This window comes from Nyctereutes procyonoides, unplaced genomic scaffold (assembly GCF_905146905.1).
Source record: "Nyctereutes procyonoides isolate TBG_1078 unplaced genomic scaffold, NYPRO_anot_genome, whole genome shotgun sequence".
In the NCBI taxonomy this organism is placed as follows: Eukaryota; Metazoa; Chordata; class Mammalia; order Carnivora; family Canidae; genus Nyctereutes; species Nyctereutes procyonoides.
Genome location: NW_026575159.1, coordinates 30341974 through 30361580, shown reverse-complemented (window position 1 = coordinate 30361580; position 19607 = coordinate 30341974). Strand labels below are relative to the sequence as shown.

The following is a 19607-nucleotide window of genomic DNA, read 5'->3' as shown; positions in this document are numbered from 1 at the left end:
AAAGAAATGCTTTTTGACCTGTAGATGTTTCTTCTTTGTGGTTACTTCTACTCTTTTGTCTGTTTTAGCTTATTAATCATCACCATCATTAGCATTATCACGATAGCCATGAAATTATTGAGCACCTGCATAGCCAGTGGCTGTGCTCCTTGCTCTCCTTGCGTCCTACCCCTGGGCAGGTGTGGGAGGGCTCATCAGTGTCCCTTTTGTGCAGGTGGAGAATTGAGGCTGAAAGAGATGGGTCCCTGGCCCCCTCTCATGCAGCTGGTGGGGGCCGACTCAGGGCTGGGGCCCAGGCTGGTTTGACTGTGCGGCATGTGCTCTGTTGCTGCACTAACTGGCCTCCCTCTGACTGGTTTTCTGAACATTGGTGAGTTAATCCCAGACTTTAGGGATCTCAGCCTCATGTGACCTTAAAAGAAGAGATGTCAGTGAGACTATGAGCTTGAGGGCCATAGATTGAAATTGCATGCTCTCACAGTTGATTTAGTCTCAGCCAACAACGTAGAAAGTTAGTATTTTAGTTTTAACTCTGTAAGCACTAAAAATGAAACATTAAAATGATGACAGTGCAAAAGAGAAGTGGGCTTTGAAAATCCAGCGGTTGCTAATGATTTAGTATTTGTTTTTCTCTGGTGATGCTTGTTGGGAGAGAAAGTTATAAAGACCGAATTGGTTTTATGTAGTCATGAGTATGGAAGAAAAGATTAAGTTAGTGAATGTTGAGAGAAAGTAACAATCTAGACTCCTTTCTTTCCAATGATGATTATGTAGGTTTTATGGGACTTGGGACTTGTCAGACTTGCTTTTTATGGCCCAAGTATATTTCCTCTCATTTGTGGAATTTGAATAATGTTGCTTAATTTATGTGATTGTGAGAATTTGTCACCTTGTCTACAGAGCAACTAAGAGGTGCTCAGGAAACATTTGCTGTCACAAATACCGTAGATTATTTAGAAGTATCAACTTTGTATACTGAACAGAGTGGTTTGTTTCTGATGCATGTTCAGTACGTTTATGCATATGATAATATGAATATGATTTAAAGTGATATGGATACGGTGACATTCTTCAGTGCAGTATGAAGTTTTGATGAGATTGGTGTCATTCTATCTAGTAAGATGGGGAACAGCCAAATTGCCTTGAGCTAGATAACTTGATTTTTTTGTACAGATGTATATTTTTACAATTCGGAATTCATATCACCATGTAATCATCCACTAAAAGTAACCTTTAAATTACTAGGAATTTGGTCATAGCCAATATATTACAAAAAACTGATGTTGAGCTGTTTTCAGGGAATAAACTTATCTCTTTTGTGAGTGAAGAGAATTTTGCTTTTTTTCTGTACTCTTAATAGGTTAAAAAAGTCAAAATGTTGATTTGACATTGTTACTTTGTTTAAGACTTTATTTATTCATGAGAGACACACAGAGAGAGGCAGAGACACATGCAGAGGGAGAAGCAGACTCCCTGTAGGGAAGCCCAGTGCTGGACTTGATCCCAGGACCCCAGGATCACATCCTGAGCCAAAGGCAGATGCTCAGTCACTGAGCCACCCAGGCATCCTGACATTGTCACTTTTTAAAAATAGAATAAAAGAGGGGAACTCATGCTGTTTTACTATGTAAATAGACATTTTTGTATTTCAACACAGTTGTATGATTTATTCTTACTGGCTCTTTCGGAAATATTTTGCAGGACACCTAGACTACCTACTATTAGAAAAACACAGATGTGACTTTTATGCATACAGGCTCGTAGAACTCTGCTAGGTTTTGGTATAGTGCAAGATGCCAGGACTTGGAGTAGGCTTTGCTACTAAGGGTGGAAGGACGATTCCCTGGGTCTCAGTCTCCCTGAGAATGAAGAGGTTGGACCAGACACCCAAGATCCCTTCTCATTACGGTTCGTTTCCATGAGCCTATGTCTTGTTTAAGATTCCACATTAAGTGCTGAATACCATCCCTTTCCTACAGCAGAATTTTGTATGTGCTAACTCAGCTTTTAGTAAGGTCTCTGAGCATCCTATTTTTATAAACCTTACTGATCTTTTCTTAGCATGCAGGCAATTTTTGTTGCACCTTTTCCAGCAACTTGGAAAGATTTTCTGTGGCCATAGGTGGCGCTGTTGTACCTTCGAAAAGTCTTAATTTTCCTGTTTGTGAAAGACTTAACCAGTGTTCCTTTAATTTGTTTTTTTTTTGTTTTGTTTTGTTTAATGCTTCAGAATAGTACACTGTCCATTATGTCTTGGTGTTCCAGTTATATCTTATTTTTCTTCTGTCATCTCAGTGTGAAAATTTCAGGTGTGCTGCGTGAACAATGATGAAATTGGACTTTTCTTTCAATATAATAAACCAGTCAGCCATGATTTCATAAAAGAGTAGAAACAGTCTCTGGAGTGCCTTGAGTCTGAAGAACTGTGAGTTCCCCGATCGCTCATCAGTGAGGAGGTGATTTGGTTGCAGGAACCAAGCCTCATGTTTTATTTTATTTTATTTTTTTATTTTAAAGATCTTATTTATTTATTCATAGACACACACACACACACACACACACACACACACACACTGAGGCAGAGACACAGGCAGAGGGAGAAGCAGGCTCCATGCAGGGAGCCCAACCTGGGACTCAATCCCGGGTCTCCAGGATCACACCCCGGGCTGCAGGCTGCACCAAACCGCTAAACCACCGGGGCTGCCCAAGCCTCATGTTTTGATTTGGGTATGAGTGTGCACGCTGCCATTTAGCCGTGTGAACTTGAGTCAATATTTTCTGAGTTTTCTCCTCATCTGAAAAACGAGGGTGCTCATGTCTGCTTTGGAGAATTGTGAGGATCAGAGAGAAATTATGTAAAGTGTTTAGCACAGTGGTTATCTCATAAAAGAGCTCATGAACTTCAGCTATTATTCTGCACAGAGCCATCATTTTATAGTCTTTGGGGATTACTAAGGGTTTAAAATATGAAATGATGGTTTTATGAAGAAAGATGCAGTTAAGAAATGAGTGAGCTATTTGAGGAGGGTCAGCAGTTCCTGCACTCATGCTTTCACAGCAGCACAGAGATAGGGCCATTATGTGGTCACCCTGACCTGTCTGAAGTCACAGAACTTTTTGTCCATTAGCCTATGTTAGGGCTAAAGGGGGCCCAATCATTGCACTCCTATTTTATCCACCAGCCAACTGGGAGATGAGATGGAAGAGGAGGCAGGTGGAGACAAATGGCCCCTTTATTACTGATAAAGCCCCATTCTCCATAAACTTTAGGGATGCAGGAAAATGGAAAAGTCATACTGTATTCAAAGCTGGAGAGACTCGCTCATCCCAGGGGGTTCCGGGCTGCAGCAGGCCTTCCCAGGAGAGGACCTGCCCCTGTCTTCAGGGTGTAGGAAGCCAAGCACCCTGCACTGGGCTAGCACCAGGGAAAGAGAAGGGTTTCCCATATGCAGCTCACCTCCCAAACGTCCTGAAGTTGGAAATCATGCCACTTGAGTGAGGAGGACAATCGGGGCACACGGTCAGGAGTGTTTTGGGGAGAGCCCTCCTCATGGAAACCAGAGGAGTGGGGAGGAAGGGGCCCCTTCCCCCTACTTTCCACAAGTTATGGGGTGGAGCAGAAGGGTGCTCCCCAAGAACTTGTAAATGGGAAAACAAGGAAGTAGGAAAGATGATTAGAAGAGAGGTTTGTGAAATCACCTTAATAGTTACCATTTGTTTATCACTTAGAACATGCTACACATGATTCTCAGCACTTTACATAAACTGGTGTAATCCCTTCATCCTCACAGCAACCCAGCAGGATAGCCTTGATTATTGTCCCTACTTTGCAGATGTGGAAATTGAGGCACAGACAGCGTAAGCAACCTGACCAAACTCACAGAGTTAGCAGGTGTCAGAGCAGGGGTCTAAACCCTGGCAGTGTGGTTTGGCTCCCAGAGATTGGCTTCAGGCGATTGGGGGTGTCATCCTGTCTATAGACCTGTGAGGGTCATCTATCCATGAGTCAGGGCTCAGCCAGCCTAGAAAACGTAGCAGAGGGAGAGTTACATGGGAGTTGACCGTTTTGTCTTGGCTCCTGTCTGTGAGAGGCACCATGATCAGCCTTGATCTCTCATCTACGCAGCAGGTCTGTCTCTGTAACAGAAATGTCGTCCCAGGTAACCTAGGAAAACCCCTTCCAGCTCTGCTGTGTGCGTGCTCACCGCATAACCTCCTGCCTGAGATTGGGCCTTTGAGGAGAAAATTTTTTTTAATAAATTAATTTTTATTGGTGTTCAATTTACCAACATACAGAATAACACCCAGTGCTCATCCCGTCAAGTGTCCCTCTCAGTGCCCATCACCCATTCACCCCCACCCCCCGCCCTCCTCCCCTTCCACCACCCCTAGTTCGTTTCCCAGAGTTAGGAGTCTTTATGTTCTGTGTCCCTTTCTGATATTTCCCACACATTTCTTCTCCCTTCCCTTATATTCCCTTTCACTATTATTCATATTCCCCAAATGAATGAGAACATACACTGTTTGTCTTTCTCCGATTGACTTACTTCACTCAGCATAATACTTGAGGAGAAATTTTTGTGCTGATTTTTAAACTATGATATTTTGGTCTGACTGATAATTATGCCTTCTATTTCATTGATAAGTTCAACCTCCACTTTTCTTATATTATTAGTCTCCTGGTATTGGTTAATGTGAGAATCAGTCCATTGGAGCCTGGTGATGCCGATAATCAAATTTCTGAGCACGTCAAGGTACTTCACCCCTGGGGATCCCTGGGTGGCGCAACGGTTTGGCGCCTGCCTTTGGCTCAGGGCGCGACCCTGGAGACCCTGGATCGAATCCCATATCGGGCTCCCGGTGCATGGAGCCTGCTTCTCCCTCTGCCTGTGTCTCTGCCTCTCTCTCTCTCTCTGTGTGACTATCATGAATAAATAAATTAAAAAAAATAAAAAAAAAAGGTACTTCACCCCTTAGATACCTGGCTGGAGGACACCCTTTCTGCCACTGTGTGATTTCTTCAGACAGCACCCATTATTTCCCCCACCCCTCACACACCTAAGACAAGAGGCCTCCTGAGTAGACCAGATAACGGACAGCAAAGTACATGTGCTCCTCTTCCCAATCAGAAACTATTAAGTGCCTAGAAATGAGCTAATAAAAGGCTGCCAGGGAGTCTAATTAGATGTTAAAGTCCATTTGGTAAAAAGCTGTCCATTTTTGGCAGCTGAGCTTTTCCTTTGCTCTTTGAAAAAACTATCTGGGCCATGTGGCTTACCGACTCCTATTGGATTAGATGAAGGGAATTTAAAAGGCAGAGAGGGTTGTTTCAGGCAGTCCATCCACACCAGTGAGAAGTGATAGTTGGCTGCCTGTGTGAGACATGAGACAAAGATTTTTACACACTGAATAAGAGAACTTTAAAAGCTCTGCAATTGGAGTGCACTTGGTATGGGGCCCAGTTCATCACTAGATGTGCTGAGAGGTCAAATAATTGATGATGATGATAATGACTCTGAGCAGAGGCAGAAAAAAGTTCCAGTCACATTCCTTATTTCACAGATGCAGCACTGTGTAGTATATTTGACCAGGTTTTTCACTGAACAGAAAGTTTCTAGGGTTATCTGGAAACCCAAAATTCTCCAAGGGTCCACACAGCTGAATGCCCCTTCCGGGCAGATCTATCCACTCTGTCACAGGGCATGGCGGCATGGGCAGTGTAATGGTGGGATGTTCCTGGCTCCTCTGACTGGTCTCATCAGTGGTGCGGCTTAATCATCCCTGTCTACGCAGGGCTGCTCTGAGGATCACACGCAGTGGCTCTCAAGCATTCTGCGTGGTGTGTAGTTGGTATTCAATAGAAAGCACCTGTTTGTTTATTATACTCAGCTTCTATGTTACAGTGATTTTTTTGTCTGCCTTTAAATATAGACATTGCAATGCAGAAAATAGCTCATAAATAGGATTATGGGACTTATTCTCTGTATAAATATGCTATTTCAATAAGAATGCCTATCATTGGGACATACCTTTTTGAATCTTGCTAACATGCTTAAAAATGATCCTAACTAATGATAAACACAAGTCTTGGAACCAGTACTTTTTAGGTGTGTTTTGCCATCATGGGAAATTACGCTCTACAGAGAAGGCTAATTGGATCTCATTGATATTTTTGGGTCATTTAGCAGATGATTGAGGTTTTCAAAGCTTCTTGATAATGAATTTAACTGTTTTGTATTGTACCTTCTAAAAGTTGGAAATCCTTAGTTTGTGAAGCATCCAGTAATTCAGTGAGTGTGTGTTAGTGTGAGATTTCAGGAGAGTGGAGCTAAATTCCGTATGACCTGCCAGTAACTTTGCCCTCATTCCAAGCTGTGGGCATATATTTGCACAAACAAATTACTATTCCTTGGTCATTGGCTTAGCTGTGGGAATAAGCAATTCTCATACTTGATTAAGGAGAGTGGAGGAACATGTGCTTGGAGGGTGGGAGGCAGGAGTCAAGAGGCCCTCCACAGTTTGTTTAGAGTACTAGTAATGGCAGCTGTTCTTTCGTTCCTTCTAAAGCAAAAAGGCACTGAACGTGTGACATACTGTCACTCAGAATTGCATTTCTGATCAGATACAAGTGCCTCAGACTTTGCAAGGAGATGTGAATCATGAAATGTGATTAGTACTTGTCTTTGAAAGAAGTTTTGTTTTTCAAATAAAAGACCATAATCTGTTCTTTCTTCCAGGGGCACAAGAAGTTCTCATTGATCCAGGTACATGATCTATGTGCTTAGTTTCTTTTGGTTCTTTTTTTTTTTAAGTGCTTGTTTCATGGTGGTGTGAATGAATGGTTAAAATTTCTGGATTGTGATCTTTGGAACATTCTGATTTAAGTAACTTTAAATCAGAACTGTTAAAAACCTGATTATTGTTTAGTCCTTGTTTGATGGGGCACCCTATTGATTTATGTTGTCTGTTGAAGAGAGAAATTCTTCTTCCAGCATGGTTAAGTGAATGATTTGCAATGATTTAAAATTCTTTGAATGCATTGAGCATGCTTGTCCAGTTAATTTTGAATTTGTTCATAGTAATGACCTCTCTGATTTTGTGGTTTATGCCCTCTCAATATGAATTTGAATTCTTTACTGTATTTTGTATATGTGTTCTTAACAGAAAGGAATTTTGTATGTTTTCCAGAGGTGGGTTTTCCTTTCTTAATTTCTGTAATTAATATAGCAAAATCTCTTTTGTTGCAGTGCCTAATTATGTCATAATGAGCTCTGTTATTTTCTGGGTTAATTAGAATCAATGAAAAAAGGTAAATAAAAAGAAATGAAAACCTTTCTTCTTTTGAAGAATAGAAATCAGATAGTCACATTAATAAATGCTTTGTGACCAGTGCATTTACTTTCATCCCATCATGTATCTCCATTCTGAAATGAAATTGCTTCAGGTTTGCAGTTTTTTCTTTTCTTCTAACATCTGTGTCAAATTCTTCCTCTAAATTGATGTTTTGTAATAGTTTGTTCCTTTTCTTTTCTTCCTTTCTTTTGATTTTTCCCCTAGTTTATTGAGATATAATTGACATACAGTGGTGCTAGTTTCCAGTTAGGGTTTATGGAATGTATAGAGGAAAGAAAACAGATGGCTTTGTTTTATTTTCAGGAGACTTGAATTGGTGATGAGAAAATAATTTGGGGATGGGCTGAAGAACTGAAGGACACCCCCTTCCCCCAGCTGAAAGAGATGAACAATTAAATCGATGTTGGAAGCATTGGTATTTGGCCAATAGAAGTTGCTGAGCCCAATCTGGCTAGTTATGCCTGATGGAAAGTACTGAATTTTAGTGTGGTGACCACTACTTGCAGGAGAATTAGATGTTTACACCAAGTAGAAGTAGCTTTGGGCTATCAGAAAATCAGTCGTCTGTTGAGATAAAAAAAAATGCATCTTTTTTATTTCTGAAACTTTTCAAAATAAGGTTGAATGGAGATGAAACTGAGTTTAGAGTACTGGGCGTGGTCTGCGGGCTTTGTTCTATGGGGATGTGTGGGGATCCTGCTGTATAGGTTGAAGCTGGCAGGAAAGGACCCGGAAACCAGCATTGAGTGTCTAAGGGCATCTTCTGTCGCTGTTCCAAATTAAAAAAACATGGACTTGATCTTTGTTCTCGAGGGAGAGCAAGTAGAACATTGAGGTTCTGTTCTCCCTGTACCTTCCAGTTCCTGCCACTTGTGCCTTCTGGCCTCTGCTCATGGGGGCTTTGGTGCCAGGGCTGACCACAGCCTCTTCCTCACTTACAAAGGTCTGATCTTTCACGTCTTGGTCTTGAGGGAATTCAGAGTAAGTCTCCCCAAACTGTGCCTCTTTGATATGTGGACTCTTTTGAGCTGAAGACAACTGAAACTCTGTGGGATCAAGAGAAACTTTTGTCCCTCTCTTAGTGACCTAGAAGAATCTCAGTTTGGTATCTTTCCCAGAATAAGAGTTATTAGTGGAGATAAATTTTATTTGAATGACCCATCTGTATGCAGGGCATGTATCTAATTACCAAACATGTGCTTTTCTTCTTATTGCCCTGTGAATTGTGGTCCTCCCCTTTAAAACCTCAGACCTATCCCATTCCTTGGTTCAGGGGGCATAGATCCCTCATTTTATCTGTCTTTGTACTACCTCTCATGTATGTGGGGTTCCCAAATGTATGAAATTAAATGGGATTTTCTGTTAATTTGTATCATGTCAATTTAAATCTTGGACTATCCAGAAGAACATTTGAAGGGTAGAGGAAAAATTTCCCTCTGCAACAGTTTCTTTTCTGCTTTTTAAACCCTGACAAATATGTTGGTAGGGAATCACTCCATAACTCCTAGAAGCAAGGTGGTATGGTTCTCCTTAGTCTCTAAATCTGAACAGTGAACATTTTCTCCAAGGTTATAAAATCGTTTAGCTCCCTAGAAAACCACATGAAGTTATGACAAAACTATATCACTTCCATTTAATTTTTGAAATCCAAATATACTATTCAGATATACTATTTGAAGCAGCCTCTTTCAGATTTTTTTTTTCCTGTTCACTTTTCCTACAACTATTTTGAAGGCCAGAAGGAAGAGTTTGATAGTCTTTGGGGGCTTGCCCCAATGTTTAAGAACCAAGTGTCTCCTCTAGTCATTACTAGCAGCTAGGCTTCTGATCTACATTCGAAACAGAATGCTTTGTGGTGTTAAACTGTTTTATTTTTTGTTACTTCTGAATATGTCCTGTCCATTCAGCAACTGTTTCAAGTGAAATGATCTTTTGGCCAATTTCAGTTAATTCAAATTTGCTTTCCCATTTTCATGTTGAAGGGATTTCCTTCTGCCTAAAATAAAAATAAGCAATTTGCAGTTATTGTGTGAAGGCACTGTTCTAAGGTGCTTTTTTTCTTTAACGTTTTAATACAGTTTACCCCTTTATACAATTCCATGGTTTTTACTATATTCCCAGAGTTGTGCATACATCACCACAGTCAATCTTAGGACATTTCATACCCCATCAGGAAGTCCCATGCCCCGTAACAATAACTCCTCATTCAGTCTCAGGCAGTCACTCATCTATCTGTGGACTTACCTGTTCTGGACATTTCCTATACATGGAATCATACAACAATGTGGTCTTTTGTGACTCTTTTCACTTAACATAATGTTTTCAGGATTCATCCATGTTGGGGCATGATTCAATACTTCTTTTTTTACTGCTGGTAATATTATTCTATATGGATAGACCACTTTTTGTTTACCCATTCATCAGTTGTTGGGCATTTGGGTTGTTTCTGCTTTTTGGCTATCATCGGTAATGGTGCTATGAACATTCAACATACAAGTTTTTGTGTGGACATATGTTTTTAGTTCTCTTATGTATAAGCCTAGTAAATGGAATTGCTGGGTCATATGGTAACTCAGTGTTTAACTTTCTGAGGAACTGCCAGATTGTTCTCCAAAGTGGTTGTACCATTTTATATTCTCATCAGCAGTGTGTGAGAGTTCCAATTTCTCTGTATCCTCGCCAACACCCGTTATTATCTTTTTGAGTGTAATCATTTTACTGAGTGTGAAGTGGTATCTCATCGTAGCTGTGATTCGTTTTTCCCTTGGAGCTAATGATGCTGAACATCTTTTCATTGTGCTTATTGACCATTTGTATATTTTCTTTGGAAAAATGTCTATTCAGATCCTTTACAAACCATTTTTTTACTTGGGTTATTTGTCTTTTTCTTACTGAGTTGTAACAGATCTTTTTATGTTCTAGATATAGCTTCCCTATCTGATATATGATTTTAAAAAATTTTCTCCTATGTGTTGTCTTTTCACTTTCTTGACGGTGACCTTTGAAGCAGAGATGTTTTAAGTTTTGTTGAAGTCCAGTTTATCTGTGTTTTCTTAATTGCTCATGCTTTTGGTGTCATATCTAAGATATAAGGTGTTGTATGTAAACTTTACATATAAAGCAACTACATTCTTACAAAAATTTTAGGAAATAGTCACTGTTGTTGTCCCTAGTTTATGGATGAGGAAATTGAGATGCAGAAACATTCATTGACTTGCTTAAGTCATGGCAAGTAAGTGGTGATGTGGGGATTTAAACCCATGAGTTTGTCTCCAGCATCTATTCTCTTAACCGCCATACTCTCTTCCTTTCTATAGGAATTATTTATTCAAAACTTTTTGCCTATTTTTCTTACTGTGTTTTTTTTTTTTTTCTTCTTCTCATCGGGACCTCATCTCTTTATTTACTTTGCAGAACTTGGTGTAGGTTTATTTAGGTGTAATGTAGGTTGAAGCATTGCTATCAATGAATTTCTGCATTACTCATTACTTTCCAGTGATGATTGTTGTAATTGACCCAAGAAAGTCATGCTTAAAGCTTTTCTGTTCGTTACACTAAAAGTAGAGTCATGACTACAGAACATTCAAAGAAAGCATTTGGTTGATTTCATTTGAAATAGATTGTCAGTCTCCCAGAATAGGGTCATTGTCTTTCTTATATCCATTTTATTTGCTTATAGTGTCTAGATAGTGCCTTTTGTCCAGCATATTAGTTAGAACACAGTGATTGTGTATCATCATCTGTAGTAACAAAGTTTTGACAGCAATATCTGTTGTTTGTTTCACAAGGGAAAGATAATATAGAAATACTTTTCAGATCTGTTTTAAAAGACTGGAACTTTGAGAAGAGTTCCACAAGCCATACAAAGCTATTTTCACTAATTTTAGATCTATTCTAGACATTTTATGGTTACATAGCAGAGTAAATTCATTAACCAGACTTGACAAGAGAAGTGTAATATTGATTATTTGTCTTAATTAAAATATTCTGCCTCTGTTAAAGTAATTAGTGCTGTGGGTAAACAAAAATAAGCTTGCATTTGTATGCACATGGGGATAGACTTCCTCTCTATTTCTATCTGTTTTTTTGGAACATTTCTGTAGCTTTTCAGCAATGTTCTAACTTTAGAATTCTATTTAAAATATCATCACTTTGTCTAGTGCAGTTTGTGCCGAGTTTAACCTGTCTTAGGCTCAGAATTCCACTGTTTCCTAGGTAAAGATTTTCCTCTCATTATACTGAGTGTCAGAGTTACAGGAATTGTGATTTCCAGGCCTTTCCTCTCCATATATTTGAAGTTGTTTATCAAATAGGATTTTCTTTCATTTCTTGAGTTTTTATTGTTCAATTAGAATTTTGAAAATGAATTTGTTTTAATATGTTGTGTAAATCTCCCATAGAAACCTCATGTTTTTGTACTTTTATTTTATTATTTATTTATTTATTTATTTATTTATTTATTTATTTTTAAATTTTTATTTATTTATGATAGTCACACACACAGAGAGAGGCAGAGACACAGGCAGAGGGAGAAGCAGGCTCCATGCACCGGGAGCCCAACGTGGGATTCGATCCTGGGTCTCCAGGATCGCACCCTGGGCCAAAGGCAGGTGCCAAACTGCTGCGCCACCCAGGGATCCCCGGTTTTTGTACTTTTAAGTTTTTTTTTTTTTGTTGTTTTAAGATTTTATTCATTTTTAATGAGAGACACAGAAAGAGAGGCAGAGACACAGGCAGAGGGAGAAGCAGGCTCCCTGTGGGGAGCCCGATAATGGGACTTGATCCTGGAACCCTGGGATCAGGCCCAGATTAGAAGGCAGCCACTCAACTGCTGATCCACCCAGGTGTTCCAATAATCCTTTTTAATTTTTAATATTGGTAGTAATATCTGTTCTTTCAGCCTTTATTTTATTTTTTATTTTTTAAGTTTGTTTGTTTGTGTATGTATGTGTGTATGTATGTAATCTCTACATCCAACGTGGGGCTCAAACTCACAGCCCTGAGATCAAGAGTCAAATGCTCTTCTGACTGAGCCAGCCAGACACCCTCTTTCAGCCCTGATTTTATTTTTTTTTATTTTTATTTTTTTAAGTTTTATTTATTTATGATAGTCACACAGAGAGAGAGAGAGAGAGAGAGAGAGAGAGGCAGAGACATAGGCAGAGACACAGGCAGAGGGAAAAGCAGGCTCCATGCACCGGGAGCCCGATGTGGGATTCGATCCTGGGTCTCCAGGATCGCGCCCTGGGCCAAAGGCAGGCGCCAAACCGCTGCGCCACCCAGGGATCCCCCAGCCCTGATTTTAGTAATGTGACTCTTCTGTCCTTTTTTGGGGGCATTTTGTCAATTTCATTGATCTTTTTTAAGGAACCCGCTTTTAGTTTTGTAGATTTTTCTCTATTTTTAAAATTATTTATTTTTGAGAATAAAGATAATAGTCTTTATTATTTTCTTTCCTTGCTTTGATTTTAGTTTGCAGTTACTTTTTGTAGTTTCTTGGGTTGACTTGAGATCTTTTTCTCTTTTTAAGAGGTATTTGTAGCTATAAATTTCCCTCCAACCACAGCTTTTACTGCATCCCATTTTTGATATATTGTGTTTTTGTTTTCATTTCACTCATATTATTTTCTAATTTCCCTTGTTATTTCTTCTTTGACACATCAGCTATTTAGATGTGTGCTATTTAATTTGCAAATATTTGTGAATTCCCCAAATTTCTACCTGTTGTTGATTTCTAATATAATTCTGTTGCAGTTAGAGATCATACTTTGTGTGATTTCAGTTCATTTAAATTTACTGAGATATCTTGAATGATCTAGCATGTTGTCTCTCCTGGAGAATGTTCCAGGTATACGTGTTTGTGAAGAATATGTTTTCTGCTCTCATTGGGTAGAATGTTCTTAGATGTCTCCTAGTTCTCTTTGTTTTTAAAGTTTCCTGTTATTACTTTATTTCTGCTGTAGGATTTTTACCATGTTTCCTCCAACTTCTTTTAACTGGCTTAAAAACCACAACTCCCTCAATATTTCTTCCTGAGTCACTTTCTCTCTAATTCTTTTGACGATATAGCTCCAGTTGTATTCCAGGGTTTTAATTTTTTCAGGGAAAAGAAATTAGACCCCTATGCTAGGACTTGATTCATGATGAAGAGTGTGGCAGCTTTCATGGTGTCACTTTCATCATAGTGCCCCTGTGGTGGCTTTTTTTTTTTTTAAGATTTATTTATTTATGATACATAGAGAGAGAGAGAGGCAGAGACACAGGAGGAGGGAGAAGCAGGCTCCATGCCGGGAGCCCGATGTGGGAGTTGATCCCGGGACTCCAGGATCGCGCCCTGGGCCAAAGTCAGGCGCTAAACCGCTGAGCCACCCAGGGATCCCCTCTATGGTGGCTTTTTCATTGTACTGTGTACTGCTGTGATACCACATTCTCATTGCCTAGCCCAGTGGCTGGCTTGCTGAAGGAACATAGTGTGTGTTTTGAGTGAAAGAATGACTATTCTGCTTGTGGCTTATGATCTTAGTCTGTAATTTGTCTTCCCCAATTTCATCTGTATTCCCAAATGTGTATATTTCAAAGTACTTATGTTTATGAAAACACATATTATTTGTTTGTTTGTTTAAATTAAGATGTTTTTAGGATTTATGTATGTATGCATATGTATTTTCAAGTAACCTCTATGCCCAGTGTGGGGCTTGAAATCATGACCCTGAGATGAAGAGTTGCAGGCTCTACTGACTGAGCCAGCCAGGTGCCCATATATCCTTTTTTTTTTTTTTAATTTTTATTTATTCATGAGAGACACACAGAGAGAAACAGAGACACAGGCAGAGGGAAAAGCAGGCTCCATGCAGGGAGCCTGATGCGGGTCTCGATCCTAGGACCCTGGGATCACACCGTGAGCCAAAGGCAGATGCTCAATCACTGAGTCACCCAGGTGCGCCGCTTCCCCACATCCTATTTTTAATAGACTTGTTCCGTGATTGAGTTTACCAGAATTTTAATTTTTTTAAACTTTTGATTTTAAATACTTTAAACTTCCAAAAAATTCAAGCTTCAAGAATGGTGTAAAGAACTCTGGTATATTCTTCATCCAGATCCATCATGTATCATTTGCTTTATTATTTGAACTCTTTGTATTTACATACAGTTTTTAGGGCCATTTGAGAGTAGGTTAAAGACCTGAGGCCCCTTCCCTGAACACCTAAGTGTGTGTTTCCTAAGGATGAGATCATTTACATAGTATGGTGATTAAAATCAGGAAATTTAAAACTGATAGAATACCTTTATCTCTTCAATTCTACTAAGTACCTCAGTGCAGCAGTTCTATTTCTAGAACTAGGATCCAGCTCAGGATCACACATTGCTTTTAGTTTCCACATTATTTAGTAATATTTAATCTGGTATAGTTTCTCAGCTTCCCTGTGTCTTTTGTGATGCCGATATTTCTGAAGAATACCAGCTATTTATTTTATAGAATGTTCCTCAGCTTGGGTTTCCCTGCAGTTGCTTCATGATTATGATGTTATGCATTTTGCTAGAGTGGCGGATGCAGAATAAGGGAAGCTGTGCATTATATCAGGAAGCACGTGAGGCTGGTTTGTCCCATTATTGGCCATAACTTTGATTTTTGGCTGCAGTGGAGTAGGCTGGGTTTCTTCAGTGTAAACTTAACTATATTCCTTTTTGTAATTAATAAGTAATTTGTGGGAAAATACTTTGAGACCATGTAAATATCCTGTTTCTCATCAAACTCTTACCTACTAGATTTGGCATTCAAGGAAGATTTCTACCTGAGTCAATTGATGGTTGCCAAAAGCTGATCGTCTAACTTCATCAGTCCTTATCCATTTACAGGTTAGCATTCTTGTGCACGTAAGAGCTTTCCCATCCTTCTCTCTGCCTCCTTCCCTCTTCCCATCCATCCATCATTACTGTGGACTTACAGATCTTCATTTTATTCAGTGGGTTTTTATCCTTTGCTCTCATTCTTTATTTTGCAGCCCATTGGCTAGATTGGGCCAGTGGGTGCTCTACAAGCTGGCCCTGGCATCCTTTGGTATGTTCCTCATCAGTTTTTGAGCATTTCTTTACTTTCTGGGTGGAGATATTTATGTTCATTTTGTACTTTCCCTGTCCCAGCTTTGAAATCAGACATCCTTTTCTGGTATTCTAGTTCCTTTTGTTGGCAAATGGTATTTAGAAAGCAAAATCTGGCACTAAATCTGCTATTGCTTCTAGGCCCTTTGAGAAGTTCATAGTGTTCCGGAGTTCATGCCCTGTTATCTCTAATTCCAATCCAAAACCTGAGGGGTATTTCTAGTCTTTCCCTCTGTTCTATTTATATCTTCCTTCTCTAATAGTGAGAAATCTGGCTCCTGGCATTATCAACATATTTATTCATTTTCTCAGTCTTAGAGTATATTGAAAGTAGTTTCAGAATTAACAAGCAATGTCACTATAAAAACAAAGCTTTAAGTAGAATTTAAGAATTGTTTATGCACTTTTTATCTTTATACTGGGGATAAATATACAAGGTACTATGATTAGAAGTTGACTGGATTTGTTCTTTAATCTTCCCTGTCAAGGTAATTATGTTATTTGAAATGTAGTTAGGCTTATTGGTTCTGTTTATATGGCCATTCAAGGTTCCCCTATCTTGATTGACTGATTTTTTTTTAACTATTATACAGAACATGAGAATGGTTCCAAAAGTCAAAGCTATACAAAAAGTCATACCCAGAGAAGGGCCACTGCTTCTTTTACCCCTCTCATTCCCATCTACCTTCGTAGGTGACTAATCTGTTCCTGTTTTTTTTACTCTGGTGGGGTTGTTTGCTTGTTTGTTGTTGGGAAAAACCAGATAGATGTTCTTATTTCTTTTTCTTGTGCAAAAGGTAGCATATTAGATATGTTCTTTTATATTTGACTTTGTTCTGTCATGTTTGCCAGCATATCCTAGAAATTGATCCCTCTCAGGTTATGGGGACCTCCCCTGCACCATTTTCACGGGTATGTAGCACACCGTATGTGTGTATGTGCCATATTCTGTTCACCAGTCTTCTCTGCATGGGCATTTTGATTCCTGTTGTTTTGTAATTACAATTGATGCTGCAGTGAATAACCTCATATATATGTATTTCTGTGTTATTGATGTTGTGTCTTCAGCATAAATTCCTAGAAATGGAGTTCCTGGGTCAAAAGGTTAAAAAGAGAAACACATAGACACACTTTTGTTAGATTTTACCAAATTTCTCTCTGTAAAGGTCATCCATCTTGCATTCACAGGAGCAGTGCACCAGGGTGCCTTTTCTGTATAGGTTTGTTAACAGCTTGTTATTGTGCTTTTACATTTTCACCAACTAGATATACTATAGGTGATATTCAACATCTTTTTAATTGGCAAGGACCATCTATATATATATATATATATATATATATATATATATAATTTTTTTTTAATTATCTGCCTCATAATTTTTGCTCATTTTTTCTATTGGATTTTAGCTTTTTCTCAATTTTTATGACTTCTTTATATATTAGAGCTCTTAGTCCTTTGTGATATATATTGTAAAAATTTTTCTCTCAGATTATTTATATTTTGGCTTTGTGGTATTTTTGCTGTATTTTTACATAATTTATCAGTTTATTTTTTTTAAATTTTTTAAAAATTTTTATTTTTTTATGATAGTCACAGAGAGAGAGAGAGAGGCAGAGACACAGGCAGAGGGAGAAGCAGGCTCCATGCACCGGGAGCCCGATGTGGGATTCAATCCCGGGTCTCCAGGATCGCGCCCTGGGCCAAAGGCAGGCGCCAAACCCCTGCGCCACCCAGGGATCCCAATTTATCAATTTTTAAAACTGTACTTGGATTTGCATCATAGTTATAGAGCCTTTTCCTATATCCAGGTTTTAGAGGAATAAACCCATGTTACTTGAACTTATTTTATGGTTTTCTGTTTTACATTTAGATCCTAGATCATTTGGAGTTTATCGTTGTGTTTGGTGTGAGGTATGGGTCTATTTTGATCTTCTTCCAAAAGGCTGTCTAGGTGTCTAGTATTGTTCATTGAAAATTCCATCTCTGCCCCAGTCTGTGAGGCTCCCGGTTTAAAATCTTTACCTGTCAGCAGCACTGTCTTTCTTGTGGGCCCTCTGCAGATGGGGCGAGGGGTGCCTGGTTGCAGGGTTTTTGTTTCTTGGTAGGACAGTGGATGTCATTGACTCATTGTGCTGCCAGCATGGCAGCTGCTGCTGGGACCACTGCCACACAGTGGACACCTGCCGTATCTGAACCCTGTTGCTTCTCTGTCTCTGCTTTATGCTCTCTTATATCTGTTTAATTTCCGTGTGTGTTGCCTTTCTGGTTTGTGCCTTGTATGCAGTCTTGCACAGAAGAGGACTCTGTGGCTCTGTACCTATCTCTTGAATGAATGAATGATTGTTGGATGGATGCCTGAGAACTAGTGTGAGGATGTTGCTTACTGAACTTTACCCCTGCTTCTTAACTATGTCCTCTCTCTTCCTTTCCTCCTGCCTGGCCATCAGCCTGCCTGTTTCATTGATTTTTCCTGATTGTATACTCAAGGCTGTGGTCTTGATGACTCCTTTGTTTCACTGGTTCGCACTAACATTACACATGGGCTGTCAACACGTCTTGACACGTGTAGATGTCAAGAAAGATCGAATCTATTGCATGCTAGTTTTTTAGAGCTTGTTCTTTTATTGAAGGAAATGGAATCACTGTGACCTACTAAGCTCTCTGGTGAGTTCTGCTGGTGTGAGTTTCCAACACATTGTATTATTCTGGGTTGTTGCATGTGTCGTTTTCCCCAGCCTCAGTACTGGTGTGTAAGTTAATCCTTAAATGAATTGTCGTTATCAGTGATGCCAATTCTTTAAAAGTGGAGGGGGCATTTGCTCCTTCTTCCTGGGTGGGGCCTTCTCGATCATGTACTGTTTGGATGAGAGGAGATGCCATGAAGAAGGAAGGACCCACTTCACTCTGGTCCATGTTACATTTCCCTTCTTTTTTTCAAGGGAAAAGACTAAAAGTCAATGATGTAATCAAGACTGCCTATACACTTACTAAATAGTCTTTTAGCCAGAAACAAATGTGCTATACACATGAAAAACACACAAAGCCTAAGAGTATGATGCTGAAGAACATAGGCTCCAGTCTAAATCCTACTGTGGAGCAACTACGTCTGCAATTCTGGAGACTAGTAAGAATACTTAGCCTCTCCAGGACTGCTTTCCTCGCCTGCAGGAATGAGGTACACTAGGGGCCTCCCTCACAGAGCAGCTGGGGGCTGTGTGGGAGAGTATGGGAAGAAGTTCTTAGCACACGTGCTGAATCCTTCTACGTGCAAAATCGTTATCTTTGGCTCTGATGGTGTTGCAGCCACTCTGTGTAAACTCTCACTGCTCCGAAGGGATGCCTCGTGGCTTGGAGTTGGAACTCTCAGTTCTGTAAGGATTGTGTCATTGGGCCTTGATGATTTGAATCTGTTCTTTAAAAAGGTATACATTTTAGGTTTTTTCAGGCCTGCCCTTTTCTTTTATTATTTATAGTTCTATCCTCTCATCCCTTGCTGTGATTTTCACAAAATCTGGAGGAAACAAGATCCCAAGCCACCTGCCTCTTCATAGCTCCCTGTTGTGGTTCTCTCTTCCCTAGCGAGAGGAGGGCTTTGCATAGGAGATTTTCTCTGTTTCCCTTTTCTTGGAGTCACTCTGTCCGTTTGCCCCTCTGCCACCTGTCCATCTGTCTGTCCACTCATTCTTCTATCTTGTTCCCAAAAGCATTTAAGGCAGTTTATAGAAGAACAGAATGCCAAATAAGCAGGTGAGAAAATTGGGCCAACATCAGAAGTGAGGGAAGGAGACGAGCTGGCACATGTGTTGCGGGCAGTGGGATGCACCGTGGATTATAAGGATCCGCAGCAGCCTTGTGTCTGAGCCCCCAGCAGGTGTCAGGGAGACGCGGTTTGTCCGGGAGATAAACAAGTGGCTTGGCAGGATACCACTTTTCCTGTTACTGAGACTTAGAGAGTATTTTTTGTGTTCTATGAAATAAAAAACTATTTCATCTGTTTTTTTTTTTCCCTCTCAGAGTTCCATGTGTAGTTGGTTATGTTCTGTAAGTGGAATTTTCTCCAGAACTCTTCCCTACGTGAGTCTGATGGCTGCGGAGTTCAGCACTTTTGGGCTTGGTGACAGAGTTTGTCCAGAAATAGAAAATGGGAGCCACA

The 19607-nt window shown here is 39.7% G+C and overlaps 1 protein-coding gene across 1 annotated transcript in view; it reads left to right on the top strand.

Annotated features, from left to right (window-relative positions):
- The window catches only part of TRAPPC9 (trafficking protein particle complex subunit 9), a 542263-nt gene that overhangs the window by 21853 nt on the left and 500803 nt on the right, over positions 1-19607 (top strand). Inside the window, exon 7 of the mRNA XM_055314325.1 lies at positions 6738-6764. Coding sequence (XP_055170300.1) covers positions 6738-6764 — 27 coding nt within the window. The remainder of the gene's footprint in view (positions 1-6737; positions 6765-19607) is intronic.